This window comes from Eschscholzia californica, unplaced genomic scaffold (genome assembly GCF_041429995.1).
Source record: "Eschscholzia californica isolate CP2 unplaced genomic scaffold, dmEscCali1.0.p SCAF_6, whole genome shotgun sequence".
Lineage (NCBI taxonomy): Eukaryota > Viridiplantae > Streptophyta > Magnoliopsida > Ranunculales > Papaveraceae > Eschscholzia > Eschscholzia californica.
Window position 1 is genome coordinate 39,031,488 of NW_028238483.1, and position 19,297 is coordinate 39,050,784.

The 19,297-nt window shown below is 35.3% G+C and overlaps 2 protein-coding genes across 3 annotated transcripts; both read left to right on the forward strand.

The window, feature by feature from the left end:
- The first annotated feature begins 285 nt into the window (after positions 1 to 285).
- On the forward strand, positions 286 to 3,026 carry ATXR6 (TRITHORAX-RELATED PROTEIN 6). 2 transcript variants are annotated; one of them, XM_086646370.1, is made up of 6 exons: positions 286 to 633; positions 733 to 813; positions 898 to 1,124; positions 1,977 to 2,077; positions 2,189 to 2,401; positions 2,672 to 3,026. In XM_086646370.1, exons 1-6 carry the CDS (start codon positions 366 to 368, stop codon positions 2,829 to 2,831), a joined length of 1,050 nt encoding a protein of 349 aa, XP_086502496.1. In that variant the 5' UTR covers positions 286 to 365; the 3' UTR covers positions 2,832 to 3,026. The 2 variants fall into 2 exon arrangements, with proteins under 2 accessions (XP_086502496.1, XP_086502495.1); XM_086646369.1 differs by having other exon boundaries at positions 292 to 633; positions 904 to 1,124.
- A 10,714-nt stretch (positions 3,027 to 13,740) lies between these two features.
- Positions 13,741 to 18,803, forward strand: LOC147534654 (uncharacterized). The gene is made up of 7 exons (XM_086651201.1): positions 13,741 to 14,242; positions 14,801 to 15,966; positions 16,054 to 16,144; positions 16,257 to 16,466; positions 16,772 to 16,851; positions 16,964 to 17,057; positions 17,197 to 18,803. The coding sequence occupies exons 2-7, from the start codon at positions 14,806 to 14,808 to the stop codon at positions 17,760 to 17,762; spliced, it is 2,202 nt and encodes a 733-aa protein (XP_086507327.1). The 5' UTR covers positions 13,741 to 14,242; positions 14,801 to 14,805; the 3' UTR covers positions 17,763 to 18,803.
- Positions 18,804 to 19,297: the final 494 nt, after the last annotated feature.

Sequence of the window (19,297 nt, forward strand, 5' to 3'; positions counted from 1 at the left end):
TTCTCAAACCCTCTTTCAAACTAGACCTAGAAGATAGAGCACATCAAAATCCCTAATGTCTCCTTTCTCTCGTCTCTTCGAATACAAGGCTTGATTACAAAACGATCCCAAAGGGGAACCTCACCCACTTCCTAAAGAGGGTCAACAAATTATTCAAAACTACCTACATATTCTTGTTGGCGAACACGTGGGTTATACGTTTTACTTGGCGCCAAACTCGTTCCCGCGTTAACTATTCAGCGCGCGAAAATTCCATCTTATACTCCACTAGTTAAAAGCTCACACGGAAACCCTTAAAACGTGAAATCAACCTCTCATCTCTCCCTCTCTCTCTCTCTCTCTCTATATTCTTTCTCTCTCTAGCAATGGCAGCTGCGAAACTCATCAAGAGAAGAAGAACTCAAGCCCTAAATCCAACTCACCCCAATAAAGTAGTAGTAGAAGAAGAAGAGAGTGATGTATATAGTAATACCAATTGTCAAGAATGTGGATCTGGTGATAATGACGATGAGCTTCTACTCTGTGATAAATGTGATCGAGGGTTTCATATATTTTGTCTACGACCTATATTGGTTGCTGTTCCTAAAGGTTCATGGTTTTGTTCCTCTTGCTCTCATCAAAAGAAACTTAAAAGTAAGTTTATTATGCCTAAATCTAGGGCTTCTCATTAAATTTTCCCCCCTTTTCTGAATGTCGTTTTGATTAATGGGTTATTTTCATTCCGTTTTGCAGAATTTCCTCTTGTTCAAACAAAAATTATTGATTTCTTTCGGATTCAAAGATCTTCAGATTCGATCCAGAAGCCATGCAAAGGTAAGAATGATGGTTAGGGTTTTGATTTGATATTTAATGGGTGAAAATTAGTTTTTTCTTGATTTCTGAAATTAGGGTTTTTAGTTTCAGATAATCGTAAGAGGCGAAAGAGCTTTGTTGTATCTAAGAAAAAGAGAAAGCTTTTGCCATTCGTCCCAACTGAAGATCCAAAGAGGAGATTGGAGCAGATGGCTTCATTAGCCACGGCATTGACAGCAACTAGAACAAAGTTCAGTAATGAGCTTACTTATATGCCTAAATTGGCTCCTAGATCAGCTAATACATCTTCTCTTGAGCATGGAGGAATGCAGGTATATGAATTTCGAACTCTAATCTATTTATATAATTGAGATCTGAAACTAGAAGTAGAACTAATTTGATCAAATTGACGCATCAAAATATTGAGCTTCTCTTTGATTTAATGATATAGAGTCTTGAAAAAAGATGAGCATAAATGGAGTTTATTAGCTCATTAGTTTGCCCTTAATGCAATCGATGTATAATTAGGTGCTTAGGAAATGGCATTGCGAATTTAGAGGCATCAAGTGACCCGAAAATGGTAGTGATAGGTATATGTATATATTTACCTAGCCCTTGTAACCAAAGCACACTTTAGCTCTAGACATGTGAACAATGTTCACGTCGACTTTGGATACATATAAGAACGCAACACACACACACACACACACACACACACATATATAGAGAGAGAGATATTAGAACCTGCTTTTGGGGTGAGAATGTGAAATGGGTCCAAGACCAATTGAGAGCAAGGAAGGCCAAGACCATACCCACAAATGGTTCCAGAGCCCAGGTTTCCCTAAGTCTTTCGGGTTGCATTGTAGAGGGGAAGATAGATAGTCCTCCAAGTCCAATGTGTGTAGGGAAAAAGTGTTAGTCCGACATTGGTTATGGGAGGGGGTGGTGGTCAATTTACAAGTGTGAGGGAAAGCCTCGCCTCTTGAGCTAGCTTTTGCAGTGAGATACGTCTATGACCACATGGGGCAAGGGAGACCCAAAACCACACCCACAAAAGCATCTAACACGTACAACTCTGTCATAGTATAACTGTATAAGTTCAATTATTAGTAATTGGACCTTCAATCATGTTTATTATTTAGATTTAGCCGACATTTACTCATTTTTTTGTTACTGCCATTCAGATTTTGCCAAAAGAAGACATTGACACTTTAATTCTGTGCAAGAACATGATGGAAAAAGGAGAATGTCCTCCCCTATTAGTTGTTTTCGATCCACTAGAAGGGTAAGCTGTTTCTCTGGTATCAAAATCGTAATTCAACTGTATAACCAATGAGATCTCGTTTTTTTGTCCTGTTTGAAATATATAGTTCTAATGTAGTTATCGGTTGAACAGGTTTACCGTGGAGGCAGATAAGCCTATCAAAGATTTAACTATAATTACTGAGTATACTGGTGATGTTGATTACTTGAAGAATCGTGAACACGATGATGGTGATAGTATGATGACCCTAATTTCTGCTTCTGATCCATCAAAAAGCCTTGTTATATGCCCCGATAAACGTGGAAACATTGCTCGATACATTAATGGCATCAACAATCATAGCCCGTAAGTCATCTCTCTCTCTTTCTAACTTCCAGATCCTCCTTCAACTACTATATAGTATATAAGCTAGACTCACTAAGCCCAGCAGCCATGATATGTTAGTTACCGTCAAGAAAGTAAACCGGTTAACAATATTGATGTAGCCTAGTCTGAAGGCAACTACTTTCTACTTAACATCAACTATAAAACTCAAATTGATATAACTAGTTTACTTGGAGAGGAACTTAGACGATTCGTTGCAAATGGACTAAAGCCCTTATTTATATGTAACAGGGATGGGAAAAAGAAGCAAAATCTCAAATGTGTGAGATTCGACGTGAATGGCGAATGCCGTGTTCTATTGATCGCGAACCGAGATATAAAAAAAGGCGAAAGATTATATTACGATTATAATGGACACGAGCACGAGTACCCAACTGAACACTTTGTCTAATTTATCTTCAGTACTTGTTGTTGTCCCTTCCAGACTCATGAAAGGTTTAAACTATCATGCTATGAGCCCATTTTGATGTTCTTTTTTGTAGATCTAACCTTAATCTTATGAAGTTCATATTTTGATCTTGAAATACAAATGTACAAGAACACAATTTTCCAAAAGTTATATGAGAAATAAAGTTCTCTTTTCTTATATTGGTTTTTATAGTTTACGCAATTTGATTGAACGATAACATCTATGTAGAGCTCGTACTATCTAAATCTTATTTCATTTATTCTACCTGCAGATAGAAAAGAAATTTTGTTAGGTTTACCAACATTACCCACAAGACTGTTAAAATGTAGAGACCAATATTTAGGATTCTAAAATTCTCTAGGCATATCTAATTTGGCTATATCCAACTTTGTCAGCCTCTGATTTCTAAGTTTAACTTTTATAACTTGTAATAGGAACGTCTACAAACGCCCTCTTTTTTACTCTTGACCTGTCCTCACTCTAAGTGCCCACGGACTGACACAGTCCGTGGGCACTCCGATTGAGCTTAACCCGAGATGGGTTTGAACAACGCGAACTAGGCCCACAGACTGATCAGTCTGAGGTCTACTGGTATTGCCAAGAGAGGTATGGGCCAAGAACAATAAGATGGGGCGCCTATAAGGCACCAATTTGTTAATTTGGATGGGGCTTGGATCTTGTTGGTGAAGTGGGTGCCCACTTCACTTGAGTGTCATATGGACTCAAGTCGGAGGGGCTCAGAGTTCGTTTTACCCAAAAAGTGCCTACAGAATATTCATTTTCGAATGAGAAAACAGGAAGGTCCTGTTTGAATTAAAGATGTAGTATTCATCATACTTGGACCACTATGATTCACAAAATATAACAGTGATCATAAGGTGGTCCATTAATGGTAAAGACTGGTTAATATACAAAGGACCACATTAAGATCATGATCTGGGTCGGACCATTAAGGTGTGGTCCATAAATAGCTAGCCACAGTTCAGCCAAAAGGACAGGAACCTGTTACATTTAGTTACTTTTTCCCAAGGTAATCGATCGGCCCATCAATAGTCAGGTTCAATTTTCCAGAACGATAAATGGTAAACTCAAACTAGGGAGTACCAACCTGATTTCTCATTCGCTTTAGGGTTAAATAGTTGTTTTCAGTAGAGAAACTCTACGTTTACAATTAAGTACACTCAAAATGAAAGGGTTTAGCAAAGGTTTCAAAGAGTTAGGTGAGAGTGGTGCCTTTAAATTATTATTTTTTATTGGCTTATGGAAAAATCACCTTTGAAACGTACGGAAAAACACCAAATCCACCATGAAAGAAAAAAAAACAGAGGGGTCCAAAATAAAAACTCTTTCACCTCAAATTGAAGATTGGTTATTATAGTTGGGTCAATTTATTTAGATTTGCTTCGGAAATAGAAGGATAACTTTGCTAGCTGTTCCTCTTTATGTGGTCTATAAAGATTAAAGAGAGAGGTAGGTGAGGTCCATGCTCATCCCATGCTAAGGCAAGCTTACCCTACAAACTCTTAACCCTAAATCCTTCTTTTTCTCTTCCACATGAGAATCAATTCAAGGAAGCATAAGTAATTCACGAGTCCACCGCGCTACCGGGTGTAGCAACTCTGATCGAAAGTCCCAAGTTCGATTTTCATAAATGTGGAAATTCATGATTTATTGAACTTAGGCTTACGTAATGGTATTTAGATGTCTTTAAGATGGTAGTTATATCATGTAATGACGTAATGACTCTTGAGTTCATATTAAAAAGATAATCCGCGCGGTACAGGGAAGACAACTAATTTGCTAACGTAAGTTTTTTTAGTTGAATATATTGTCAATAAACCGTGTAGAATGTGACTAATTTTCTTTTCTCTCATTTTGATTTTCATTTGCAAACGTAATGGAGTCCAAGTTGAGGGAGCTTTTGGTTCAGTTTAACTCCCGCAAAAATATAGTTCCCATGATGATAGTAAAAATAACATAGGCGTAAACAAATATCCCCTCGTGTAAAATTTGTATCAGATCTTTAAAATAAAAGATTGTACATATATGTTACTGCTCAACCAAAAATAAATAAAAAATCGTAAATTATCCACGAGAGGACTTAGAACTGAGTGCCTCAGTGGCTAATCAAACCACCTCTTGTTATAAAAAATAAGCATTCCTATACATATATCTCTAATGGTTGGTTAGATTATACCCCTAGTTTTGCCCCACAAATCTAGCTATGGTACTATGTACTAAACCCTCTACTCTCCACCCCCACGCCCCACCCAATTAATGTCATCTCTACCTAGACAACAACTTGTAAAATTGATGATAGAAAAATGAGTCCTCTCTCACTTTTCTCTCTCTAGAAATTAGGGAGTCCTTGCACCAATGAAGATATGGGTAAATCTACCTCAATATGTCAAACTATAAAAAAAAATGTCAACTCCATCGGATGGTTACCAACATTCTACTTCAAAACAAAAAGAATGTGAGAATGTCTTATCTACTCCCACTCACCTTATTCACTCTCATCATCCTAATGACGCATTCAATGAGATAATCATGATTATGTTGCTTATGTGTGGTTTCTCACTCAACATTATTGTGGGCATCAAGAACTCTGGCTTGTTCTTTCAACAAAAAAAAAAAAGAACTCTAGCTTTGTTCCCATATTATTTCACTTTACAAGTTTATTCTTTATTTATGGAAGATCCCTAGTTTTACACAGACAATTCAAATTAGTTCCCAAATAGTTAGTGTAGTGTTTCATCAAAAAAAAAATCTAGTGTAGTACTATTTTTAATGGTAAAATACAATGTTTGAGTTACTGGAAAGAGTCACCGTCTGTTACGTTACATTCAGATTGTTTAACAATTTTGTGTCGTGTTTAATTTTGAGTGGTTTATTAGACGAATCATCACACTTAGTCATATAATTTGTCTACGAATCGGAAGTTTGCTTAAATTTTCGTGTAGTAGACAAACCGTAAGCAGATAGCGTGGTCGACGGTTCAGAGTGGTGGGCCGTCATGCAGCACCGTCCTCCAGTTGAGAGTGCCTTTAACATGCAGGTCCATATTGTTTGACCCGGATCCGTATTTATTTGATTCTTAAATTCCAACTGCAAGTCTGCAAACTAAATATAAGAGGACAATGAGGGGATGAAAGAGACTCAAAATCAATAATTAGGTGTGGGTGGGTAGAGAATCACTTACTCGAACAAGGAAATCAATCAAATGCCAGCCCAACTCAGTTGGGTTTAATTTAATATTTCAAAAAATGGTACTTTGGTGTGTTTCAATTATTATTTTTATTCTATTTTTTTGTTAAATAATAATTCTTTATTAGAATATTCTCTTAAAAATTATGTACTAAAAAGATTATTTTACAACCTGGAAATTCATATGAATTTTCAAAATTTAATACAATGATTTCTTTTCTTTTTTTAAATTATGTTTTCTTAACAAATTCTGCAAATGATTTCTGCTTATTGCTAATTTATGTTATTTTCTCTTTTATATAACTAGATGGTTACGACATATTTTCAACCTTTTCTATTAAATATAGTTTCATCTGTTTTCGAAAATTTGGGGTTTTTTCTCTCAATAGTGTTGGTGATTTTTGATAATATTAGAAAATCTAAAATGATTCATCTTCTAATTATATTAAGGTCTACGATCTACCTCCCACATTTTTAGACGAGAGGTGTACATTTATAATTTGTGGTGTAAATAATTGAAGTTAGGTAGATACATTATCAATCTAAGGAGAGTGATTGAAGGAATTAACCCTATAACTTGAACCACATAAATATATAATATTATCCATGACATGAACTAACACAATGAGAACTCAAAGTAGTTAAAGAAAAACATTCAAAGACTTGATAGATTCATCCTCTCTATACCCACCCAAGTTCTTCAATCGACATCTCATTATTTCTTCTCTCTAGATCACCCAATCTAAATAGCTTCTAAACTAGTACAAAAAAAAGACACCCATGCAAAAGAGGGTAGGTTTTAAGTAAAGTTAGGGTTTGTCTCATAAAACAAGAGTAAGGGACCCACATTTAAAAAACACCATTAGAATGAGATGATCATTCATGTAAAATGTCAACTATAATGAGAATCTGGTCTGATGTCTTAGAAGAATAAAAATGTTCTTAGAATGTACTTAGAAATTTGTCAACATTTTGTCGATATAGGTAACTGAATAATCTCACGCCGGAGAAAAACTAACTAGCAACCGAAAATATAATATATATGTCACTTTCACTAATTTTCAATTAGTTTTGAGTTTGATGACGACAAACTTATTATGGTATCAGAGCTAGGTCTAACACGTGATAGACTTAAAAGTTACACGTGTTCCACGTCACCTGAAACAAAAAAGCATACGTGTTAGGCTAACCACGTCACACTTGAGGGGACTTGTGAGAATTGTCTCATTTGGGAGAAGGGGTAACTAACAACCAAAGATATAATGTATAAATCTTCTCCACTCATTGAGAGTTGGTTTTGAGTTAGATGACAACAAACTTAACACTAACAATAAGTTATATCAAGCTAGCTAAGACTAAGATTTTGTATCCGAATTGAAATTTAGAGAAAGATTTGTTGCTTAGTAAGTAAACAACGGAAACACAACATAAGGCGATTATGGCACTCGAGGACTGCTATGAATCTAGACCTGGCTTGTTAATTCTTTCTTGTAGTAGTTTCTTTTCCACAAGAAAAAAGAGTAAACAGACTCTCTTCACCACAACAACAAAATAGTAGACGAACTCTCTTTAATGATGCTGGATTTTTGGTACATTTCTCCACGAGTTAAATCATTTTTGCAGGATTTTAAAATATACACTACCTTCTAAAATTTAGTGGTTTCAACATAAAAAACTGTGTGTAAATTTTTGTGCTTTTGAGACCATGGGTGTAGTTGATATATTCATGGTCTCCAATTTTTCTTATTTCTTGATCCTTTACCATGAGGGTAGTAGATATAATTATTTGGCACTTAGAAACTTACGAGATCGAGTGACATTATTAAATTAGCAAAATGAGTTTATCGAAACACTAATTATATTTTTTTTACTAGTGAAGTCGATCATCTGTTATCAGATTTCCAAACCAGATCCTATACCCACAGTAAACACTAATTATTGTTTGTAAGTAAAGATTTTAACTTACACTAATAAACCCTAATCTGGATGTTTGTTCATTAAGTTATCCATACTATGTTATTTAACATGCCACATATTAGTATTAGGCGTATTAGGTGATCAATAAACCAGTTCTGTTGACCTAATACTTAAAGATATAGAATATGCAAAGGTACTTGCTTACCTTTCAAGTACAAAGTTTGGATTTTGTAATTTTACATGGAAAATATACTTTTATGATAAGAGACATATCCATTTCATCAAAAAAAAAAAAAAATAGACATATCCAAGATTTGGACTCAAGGGGGTGTAAAATTATATACTCAAATAAATTGTTTTTGTAAACATAAATTTTCATTTAATACAACAAGAATTACAAACGCAATTTACTTCTACGAGAATTCATGTTTTGAAATGTTAGCATAATCGACTCATTGTCAATTTCACTAAAAACTTCATTTCAATAAAGACTACTAAACTATCTTCTACCACGGATCACTCATCTTGACCAAAAATTCATTTATATGAATATATGGCATTTTTCTATGACCAAAGCAATAACCAAAGAGCTTACTTTTTAGTTATGAACCACTTCGTAGTCGAAAGTTTGTAACTGAAGTCATTTGAAACGGAACAATTGGTTACATACTATTTGTCATTGATAATACTCATTTGCTACGGATGTTTGATCATTTGCTACAGTTTTAGGCCGTAACAAAAAACCTTCAAATTTTCATGCCTACGGCTTAAGTTTTTCTGGGAGGATTAATTTAGGGGGTGCGGCCGCACCCCTTTGGATCCGTCCCGGTCTATAGTGTATTCATGTGAATATACACGTCTGCCTTTGTTTTCACTTATTTAGAGAACTAGTAACTCTAGTAACACTTTTGGTTGTCATCTAATTCGAGCTCATTTTTTTAAATGAGCTAACTCCTTGTTTCACTACGTTTACAACTTTTTCACTTTGGAAATCTGTTTGACTAAAAAATTATTTTTAACTTATTCAAAATAAAAGGAAAATGGAAAAGTTAGTTTGTTAATGCAAGGACTTGGCCTTCACTTAATTTAAAGTTCCATTTTCTTGTCAACAATTGGTTGCCCAAGTGATTCAATGAGATGACATAAATTCCAAAATTCTGGAAGTCCCAAGTCCGGTTCCCAGAGGAGGTGGTTTCCACGGTTTATTGAACTTGTGTTATTAAGGTATAAATAATGTTGTTGGGTTTTAGACCATAGTTTAGTTGGGCTATGAACACGTTCTTTGTAAGAGTTTGTATTCGGCAGTTTCATGCTTATCACATCTTTGATGTATCCATGCCAATGTAATGACTATCGTAGATTGTAGTCAATTTAAAAAAAAAAAATATATATCTATTTCCTTTTTAATGTATTTTTTTGTTGAAACAAATCTTATAATATACTAATATATTACTTCTAGATTAAAGTTACGTAACTTAAATTTCAATAACAGTGAATTCATTTTTATGTAGTAATTTATTTGTGTTATGTGTCTATAATTGCTACACCACCACCAGACTTCCATCACCACTATTAACACGACAGTTCCAGCCAACACCACACAACACTACCATCCTCACCAATCACCGTTGCCACCACGTCGTTGCTAACATCACCAAAATTGTGAATGCATTGATTAAAAGTAAGTAACTTAATTAGTGGATCAAAAAAGAAAATAAAACTAGACAAGTCGATCACAATTTTCCACTCATTGAAAATGATAGTATTTCTAGTATGTAGAAGCAAAAGAACTTTCATTTTTTGTTGCTAAATACACCTAATTAGGCTGACTCGGTCTTGCACGCGTTTTAAACTAGAGAGAATTTCAAAAAGATAAGTTGCCAAATGGCTCGAATTTGTATAGGCTTAAATTTGACCACAAGACCAAGACAAAAGATGTTTGATAATGATTAGTTACATTTTTGTGAAGGAAACTACCAAAAGAGAAAACATATGCGACTACTTTACCATTTATTGGCTACTGACTATTTTTCAATAATTCATTTGTTCTGTCAATGATACTTCGTTATAACTATTTTCTCAGTTAGTTTAATAATTACGGGCGCCAATCATACTGAGTGGTCACGAATGAAAACGTAAAATTCATAAAAAAAATTCATGTAAATTACTGAAAATTATTAACCTATAAATATGAACTCATATCAATTTTTTTTCTTTCATTTCCTGAAATGGCAATTGTAGTTCGTTTGGCCATCTAAACACAAAAAACACGCTAGTAAGATTTTGATTATAAATAACAAAATCAAACAAGCAAGATCACAAGGTTAGAATATTTGAACTAGTACGAGTATTTTGAACAATATGGTGGGGGCCTTGTTGACCAAACCAAAATTATTGGAAGTTAACACTAACTATTTGTGGAGCAAATCGAGTCAGAGTTTGCAATCTTGACTTGGTCGAGTCAAACACGGTGTTTGTATAGTTATCTTCGGAACACTTTTTTACTTTTAAAAGTCTTTGTTCGGGTCAACCTGATTATTATACTCCTCATACATTTTAAAAATCACTTAAGACCTCAAATTACACATTAGTCTATGCTAAAGAACTAATAGATATATAATTACAAAATATTCTTAAAATTTGTTTTATGTAATGAAACGGGCAATTAGTTGTCCAAAATAGACACTTAGCCCAAATTTTGTTGAACCTATCTTAAATTCAGGCAACTATTATTGGAAGAAAAAAATATAATGGAGCGCAGTACAAAATAGATTTTTTTTCCTACCAAAACACCCCTCCCCTCTGAGATCCCATGATTTCTCGTGAATCCACATAATGCATTATGATTGTTCGTGATATATTATGCACGATCATAAGCATTACGAAAATAATATCTTTTTTTTTCCTTAAATTTGAATAAACCGTCTTTCTTCCTATTTTTTTTGTTTCTCAGTATAATGCGTTATGAAAAAAATGGTATATCATGAACAAGCGTAACACAATATAGTCGTTCATAATATGTTTTTTTTTTTGAGAATTCGACTACGGTCTACGTTAGTCGTTACAAGGCATTGATGCATCATGGAGATGTAATGAGCACGATAACCGCCTAATTTAAACTGAGACAGAAAGAGACCTGAAGCCCGACGACGAAGAGGCCTAAAGCCCGACAAATTATTACATTATTCATAGTCTAAATTACATAGAATAAATCTTGATGGCAACTGCTTCCACCGAGACTCGATCCCACGACCTCATGGTCTTAAGAGGGGTGTCAAACCGTTCCACCAGAGGGTGGTGGACGTTCATAATATGTTATGAGCAGAAAATAAAGGTGGTGGTTGTAGGACATAGAGGAAAATTATAAGGTCCAAAATTCGGGTTAAAATATCAAATGAAGCCCAACCCGAAATAATAATGCAAAAAAAACCCAAAATTTGAAATTACAAAACATTTATGAAAATTTCTGAACAAAACACAATTTGCTCTCAACAATTTTGTATTTGCTCTCAACAATTTTGTAACTGTATGAACAAATTTGTTTTTGTTCACACATATTTAAGAACATAATTATATATGTTGTTACAGTTTCAAAAGTGTTCCCAACAGTTTCAAAATTGGGTTTTTTTACATTATTATTCCCGAGTGGGTTTTTTTCGTATTTGGGCCCAAATCTTGGGCTTTTCTTACATAGTTTCTAAAGAATAATCTCCGGGAAATATTTCTCTAAAGAATTTATGTTTTTTGTACATTTTCGGGAGCGTATATTTTTTTAGTCCAAAAGTTAACTCGATCAAACACTACCCCTTAATTTTATTCTTCTCTATCACCTTCACCATCACAACTTCCCACCACCACCAGTTCGACCACCATTACCACCCCTCTCTCTCTCTCTCTCTTCTCTTACTCACTGATGCCCTCTCTCTCGGTAGCTCTCTCTATTTCTCTCTCTCTCCTTCCTCTTTCTCTTTTTTCCGCTCCATCTCTCTTTATTTCTCACTATTTCACTCTCTAGATCGATTTTTTTCTTTCTCTCTCTCTGCCTCGACATCTCTATATTTCACGATTTCTCCCTCTCACACCGCTCGGCAGAAGAAAAGTGACCCCTCCACCGTAGAAGATAGAATCGGCGCCCGAATTCGAAATTACGGGCCGAACTTGGGCCTTCGACTCCTTCTCAAAGAAGAGAAAAGGATGAGGTGGGTGATAAATACCCTAGATAAACCACCGGATCAACTACCCATTTACAATTTCAACAAAAAAAAAAAAAAAAAAAACTACCCATTTACAAACAAAAGATATATAAATAAAATAGGAAATCTATGAGAGAGAGGGAGAGTGAAAAGCACCCATTCCGTAGGTGGTGGTCTATTGAGGAGCTAGGGTGAGACATTGCAGCTCGCCCATCCGACCACTGTAAACAAAGACTGGTGGAGCCACCCTATAAATAATATTGACAGCCGATAAAGTAACTACACTCTTTCGGCGTCTGCCACCTTAACTTACACCGACAAGTTGACCGATCACCCCATCCTATGGCTCTTATTTTTTTTTGTTCAATCTCTTTCTTTTTCTTCGTTTAGAAATTATTATTATTAGTATTATTTATTATATTATTCCTAAGTACAATTATTATGAATATGTTCCTTCTTTTTGTGTTGAAATCGTTTGCATGTTTAGTTTGTTTATTATATCCATATGTACCCATAACAAATTACCATTCCTCTAGTGATTTTTAAGAATTAATCAAAGTATTTGCAACAAAAGAAAAGGTAGTTTTTTAGCTAATTTTTCCATCACAATCGTATATGTAAACTACTTAAGAGCGAATATGAGAAACACAGTAATTTGGGTAATTATATAGCATATAAAAGTGATATAAAGAATAAATCTCGTTATTTGCAACTAAAAATCATTTCTTTAATTAATTTTCACATCACCCTAATATACTTAAACCGATAAGGATAAAATGTAAGAAATGCAATAATTTGGGTTAAGATATATTGGATACAAAGTGATATTAAAAACTACTTGGGATGGAAGGTGAGAAATACAGTAATTTGGGTAGATATACAATATTACAGAAGTGATAGTAAAAGATTTTGGATTTTGTGAGTATGGGCAATTTGTAGAGTGAAAAGATGGAGGTGAATATAATCTCAAAATTATCCAATAATTTGAGCTATATGAACTTCTAATAAGCGATTATTCTCCGAGCAAATTATGATTTTAATCTACATTTTTCTATCACACCGTGTATCTTATAGCTAGCTTGCGAGCATGGAATATTGGTAGTAAACTATAATTCATTTTTTGTTGAAAGCAGTGAACCATAGTTACTTGAAGAGTTGCATTTTAAGATAGTTTCAACATCACATGTTTTAAATCACACTATTGACTTTAAATTACACTTTTTTGCATGAGACCAAAAAAGTTGCTAATTACTAATAGATTTCATTTCGATTTTAGATCCTTCTCTTACCACACAAATTATACCTTATTTTCTTGATAAAAAATCATTAGGGTATGTTTAACAGTATTTAATTTGATGCGAAATATGATTAAATCAATTTATTTGTTCTTACATTTTTCAATTGCTGATTAAAAAATTAATAGTAACAAAATCCAATAGTTTTTTTTTGTTAAAGATAAAAAATCCAATAATTTGAGAAGAGAATGCCATTTGTGATACAACCACGGTCTCAAAAGGGGATATCAAACGTGGCATTACAGTATAGTGGTAGTAGTAGAGGCCAACTGCCAAAGAGAGGAGAAGTGGTGGACAGATGAAGGAAGAAAAAATAATAGTTGAGGGTATTATTGTCATTGTAAGAAAAAAAAAAAAACACAGTATCGTTTGGTAAGAAGAGGAGGGAAGGGAGTCATGGATGAAGAGTGGGGCTAACTGGCAAACTTGTAAATAATTGAGACCTAGACTAGAGAGAGAAAGTAAATAATAATAGGACACAGAAAGTAGAGAGAGAAAGAAGAAGGAAGAGAGAGAGAGAGGGAGCAGAACTGTAAGCAGCACACAAAAACCTCTCCTCTCGAAATCTTGTTTCTCGGGCCATCCATCACGAATATCGAGGCCTTTCAAGTTTTTCCTGTAATTCTTTTCCAATCCATTTCTCTCTAGTTCTTTTTTATATTTATTAATAATCTCTTGGAATTCTCTGTTGAGATAGAGAGATATATAATACTCCCTGGATATCTATCTCATGGATGAATCGGTTGTTTCTTGTGTTTGACGGTGTTTCATGGAAACTCAGGTTAGTTCTAAACTTACCCTTTCTTTTCTCTCTCTCTCTCTCTCTATCTTTCTTCCAATTCCCCCCTTTAATTTTGTTGTTTTAGTAATTGAAATTGGTATACTATGTGTTTGTCTAATTACTTTTCCTATTCTGTGATCTTTGTTTCTCGTTGGGTTGATTTCTGTTTTTTCATAGTTGGGTAGTAGATCAGGGATTTCTTTAACAAAACAAATTTAGGGTTTTCATTTTGTACTTGTCAAAGGGAGACCAAATTCAGTGGATATGGATTGGGATCTGTGTAATTTGTGCGTGTGTTTTGTTTTTTAAGTTTATAACTTTGCTCATCTTCGAAGTTGGGGGGTTTTGCTTAATTTATAATTTCACAACCCATAAAACCACCCCTTTTATCCCTGTTTCAATTGAGGGAATTTAGGAACTTTGTTTCACTTATTCAGTAAAACCAGAACCCTATTAAAGAACCAATTTTTAAGTACATTTAGAGATTACGCATTATTTAGAACCAGTAAATACTATGGTTTTGTTTTTTGAAGTATTTTTTCATGGTTTGAACTGAAGGTATAATGGGGAGTTTCAGCAGTGAAGAAGAAGAAGACTTGTATTTCGATACCCAGGAGGAAATTAGGTCAATGTCAGATTCAGGTTCCGAGTACTTGGATAATTTTGATAACAGTTCATGTTCTGAGCTTGCGGATTCCGCCGCAGTTGGTAGTTTCCGTTACGAGGTTTGGACTAAGAAACCTACTAGTGTTACTGAGCGTCGTAGTAGATTCTTTAAATGGATGGGTATAACTGCAGATCAGATTGATGGAGAAATTCCGAGGGAGATCTCTAGTGACGAAGATTCAACTGAGATTGATCGAATTACTGAAAGTAGTGGAGCTGTATTGCGAAACTATGATGTTCAAGATGATTTTTCATCTAGTCGGTCTTCCCGTGATGAAAGTTCGTCAGAAGATTTAGTTTCGGAGGAGAATCGTGTTTGTAGAATTAAGAATTTGGATAATGGAACAGAGTTTATTGTGGATGAATTGGGGCAAGATGGAATGCTAAAGAGACTCCGTGAAGTGGGTTCAAACAGATTGGTCACTGTTGAAGAATTTCAAAGAAATCTCGGCTTATCCTCTCTTGTTCAAAGACTAATGCGTAGAGGAGCTGCTGAGACCAGCAATCATGTTCAGAGGCAAAGGATTGTCAAGAAAGGATGGTTAAGGAAATTGGGATCTCACATTGCTAAGAAGCAAGGAGTAAGTAACGAAATGAGGTCTGATCAAAGTGCTCGAGCTAAGGCTCAAAGAGTTGGTGTTCATACCCGTAGGAAGCCATCAAAGGAGTTCTCGGCTCTTTATACGGGACAAGAGATCCAGGCTCATGAAGGTTCGATATTGACCATGAAATTTAGTCCTGATGGAAAGTATTTAGCAAGTGCAGGTGAAGACAGGGTCTTGCGAGTATGGGAGGTTTTAGAGATTGATAGACTAAATGAGGGTGAGATTTCTGATTCCGATCCGTCGTCCATGTATTTCACACTGAATAGTTCTTCTGAACTGTTCCCTGCCTCAGTGGACAAAAAGAAAATCACTAAATACAAGAGTTCACGAAAACTATCGAACCCGGCTTGTGTCATTTTGCCTCCAAAAGTTTTCCGGTTATCAGAAAAACCAATTCACGAGTTCCAGGGTCACAATGGAGAGATCTTGAACCTCTCTTGGTCAAAGAATAAGGTTAGCATAATCTTGAGAACTCCAATCTCTCGTGTCATTGAAAGAGTTAAAATTTCCTTTTTCTCATAGGTTTCATCCTTAATGCAGCGTCTACTCTCATGCTCGGTGGATAATACTGTTCGCCTGTGGAAAGTTGGATCTGATCATTGTCTTAAGATCTTCGCCCATAATAACTATGGTAAGCATACTGTTGAATTGGTTATTATAGTTGGTTATTTGGAATGATATTGAACTTGCGTAACGAAAATTAGCCCTAGAGATTCATTTCTGTCTTTATGTGTTTGATGCAGTGACGTCTGTTCATTTTAACCCAATGGATGAAAATTACTTCACTAGTGGTTCTATAGATGGAAAGGTTCGAATTTGGGGAATTCCCGATTGTCAAGTAGTTGATTGGACTGATATAAAAGAAATAGTCACTGCTGTTTGTTATCAGCCAAATGGGCAGGGCGTAGTTGTTGGATCAATGACAGGCAATTGCTACATATATGAGGCGTCAGGTAAAAATACATCATTTGTACCACATATACTTTCACAAGAGAAACATTCATTGGTTAAACACTTAAATGATTTCGATATTGGAAATTTCAAGTCAGCCTCTAGTTAGTTTTTATGGAAATGAACCTCAAAAGCTCCTTATTTCATTCACAAACCTGGGTATTACTTGAAAATCGTACTTAACCAGCACTGACTAGCTAGTTCGCGAGTCTGTCTCGATTTAGTATTGAACTATTGTCGAAAGCGTCCTTTAAATAAAACCGAAATCTTTGTGAATTCCAACTGACTCTTAAGTCTCATGGATCAGGTAATCACATGCAGCTGAGTGCTCAAGTATGTTTACATGCTAAAAAGAGGTCCAGTGGGAAGAGGATAACCGGATTTGAGGTACCGTCTATTGGTTTTTTTGGTTTTGTTGCAATCTTTTGTCATATATGATTTTCTGCTTTGAACATTATAATAACTCTGTAATTTTCTAATCTGATTCCTTTCTCTTCAGTTCTCCCCTGCCGATCCAACTAAATTAATGGTAACTTCTGCCGATTCACAAGTTAGAATTCTTGACGGAATCGATGTGATCTGCAAATACAGAGGTAAATTCACTAACCCTTTCCATTTTCCCTATATTAACTTCGCAGTTAGTTGTTTTTATTTTGTATGTTCGTCTTGGGTTGTTGATATCACCCAAAAAGTGTGTAAGATTTGTTACTAATTTTTTATATTTTAATGCAGGTCTTAAGAATGCTGGAACCCAAATATCTGCATCTTTCACTTCAGATGGGAAACATATTATTTCCGCAAGTGAGGATTCTAATATTTATATGTGGAGCTCCAATAGCCATGAAAAGCCAACAACTTCTCAATCCAAGAGCATTTGGTCTTGTGAAAGATTCATCTCCGATAATGCCTCAGTTGCTATTCCTTGGTGTGGCACGAATTCTGGTCATTCTGTTCTTTCAAATGCATATGTGTCTCTTCCATCTCCTAAATTTTTCGGCTTCCCAGGAAGAAGTATCTCGGAAAATGGGCGACCATATTGTCATCTGTCTACTTTGAGCCATGGGTTATTCTCAGAGGCTTTTCCCAAAGGCTCTGCAACGTGGCCCGAGGAAAATCTTCCTGCTTCAAATTCAACGACAATGTCTTCAACTCTGTGTAAATCTCAATACAACTTCGTGAAGAGTTCTGGCAAGAACGCATTAACTTCTTCTCATTCTTGGGGTCAAGTGATTTTAACTGCAGGATGGGATGGATGCATAAGATCTTTCCACAATTATGGATTACCAGTTCGTGAGTGAAAGGGTGAATATGGTGTTATTAATTTCTGACTCTCATTTGTTTTATGGGTATTCACCATTTCAGTGCACCCATCAGCTGAGATTAGTTGCAGAAAATTCGGTGATGGCCCGAGTTATGAAATTAGATATCGGTCCTAAAACATCGATCTCGAAATTGCCAAACAGGAATTTTCAGCAGTATTTTTGGCTGCAGCAAAGTTCCTGGACCTGAACCAGGATGGTTGTAAACAGTGTAGAAGAAAAGCCCAGGATATTTCCGTTGGCAAGTTTTGGGGTATCTGCTATATAATTCTGAACAGGATACCGACAAATGGCAAGGATTCTGTGATTGAGGTTGTTCTTGAAATCCGACAGGTATTTACTATTAGTGGCAGTTGATCGAAAGAGATATTTAGTAGCTCAATTATATGATTTTTTTATTTTTTTATTAGAGAATGTGACGGCTGCCTGTCCAAAACAAGAAATATAGAGGTCATCATCATGTGTTAGGTAGGAGGATATATTACAAGATAGTGTTCATTGGGGCCTCCAAGCTTTTTTTCCCTCAGTATACTAGTGGATGGTGTCTAGAGAGAGAGAGAAAAATGCGGTTGTGGCAAAAGATTATCCATGGAAACTTGGTAGGGGAAGACCTTCAACTTTTATAATATATGGTAACTGGTCAGAGTTGGGCTTGAGTTGGTTCTTTTGTCTGCTAGAAGCACATTACTTATCCGGAGGATCATCATCGCTCTTCTTTGGCGGGCCACAAATGAATTCTTGGGTAGAGTCATTTCAGGTGAAAATGGCTTGATTCGACTCGATTTCTTGTAGTGTTCATGCTGCCATGGTAGTGGCCAATATATTGGTTGCTTGGGGGGTCTTGTCGACGATTCTCTACCTTTGACTCCAAAGGTAGTTCTCCAATAGCTTTTGTATTTTTTTCTTTTTGTTATGTTATCAGGTAACTAGGTCCCTCTTTAACTTGAAGAGATGTTAATTTGTAGTGATATATATGTAGAAGTGTAATTTACCCATATGGAAATGATAATAAGTTTTTTCGAATGTTTCGTGGACTTGTTTCTGTTATTTGAAGCAGATAATGGAGAATTAGTTTCAACAAAAAAAGATAATGGAGAATAAGATGTGTAGAATTACTCTCTGTGGAGTGTGGAGTGTTACTGTCTTATGTTATATCTGGTATTGTTTGTAAATTTGAAGGAAATCTATCCATTTCAGAGTTTAGACCATTCCACACAAATTTCACAAAAATGTTATTCTTCCCAACTCAGAATTCTAACCGGCTTAGGTGGACGGGTAGAATTGAGAGAAACAGATTGTGGAGGGAGAAGTGATACTCAAAACCTGTCAGGACTCTGCTGGCCTAGCTGTTGGGCATAGTATAACCTTTGTGAATTTAATACTTGAACCAAACATCTTAGCCAAAGTAGTTTAGTATAAATCCTAACAATTGTATGCAAAGGTTAGCAACATGATAGTATAGTCTATATGCTTGGATGCGTAAGGTAAAGTTCGGAAAACAATTTTTCAATACA

What these genes read in the sequence shown, in the direction of transcription:
- ATXR6 (XM_086646370.1), top strand. Translation starts at nt 366, where the DNA reads ATGGCAGCTGCGAAACTCATCAAGAGAAGAAGAACTCAAGCCCTAAAT. An exon ending in GTTTTCGATCCACTAGAAGG is followed by an intron (nt 2,078 to 2,188) that starts GTAAGCTGTTTC and finishes TCGGTTGAACAG; the next exon opens with GTTTACCGTGGAGGCAGATA. An exon ending in GGCATCAACAATCATAGCCC is followed by an intron (nt 2,402 to 2,671) that starts GTAAGTCATCTC and finishes TATATGTAACAG; the next exon opens with GGATGGGAAAAAGAAGCAAA.
- LOC147534654 (XM_086651201.1), top strand. Translation starts at nt 14,806, where the DNA reads ATGGGGAGTTTCAGCAGTGAAGAAGAAGAAGACTTGTATTTCGATACC. An exon ending in TCTCTTGGTCAAAGAATAAG is followed by an intron (nt 15,967 to 16,053) that starts GTTAGCATAATC and finishes TCCTTAATGCAG; the next exon opens with CGTCTACTCTCATGCTCGGT. An exon ending in AGAGGATAACCGGATTTGAG is followed by an intron (nt 16,852 to 16,963) that starts GTACCGTCTATT and finishes CTTTCTCTTCAG; the next exon opens with TTCTCCCCTGCCGATCCAAC.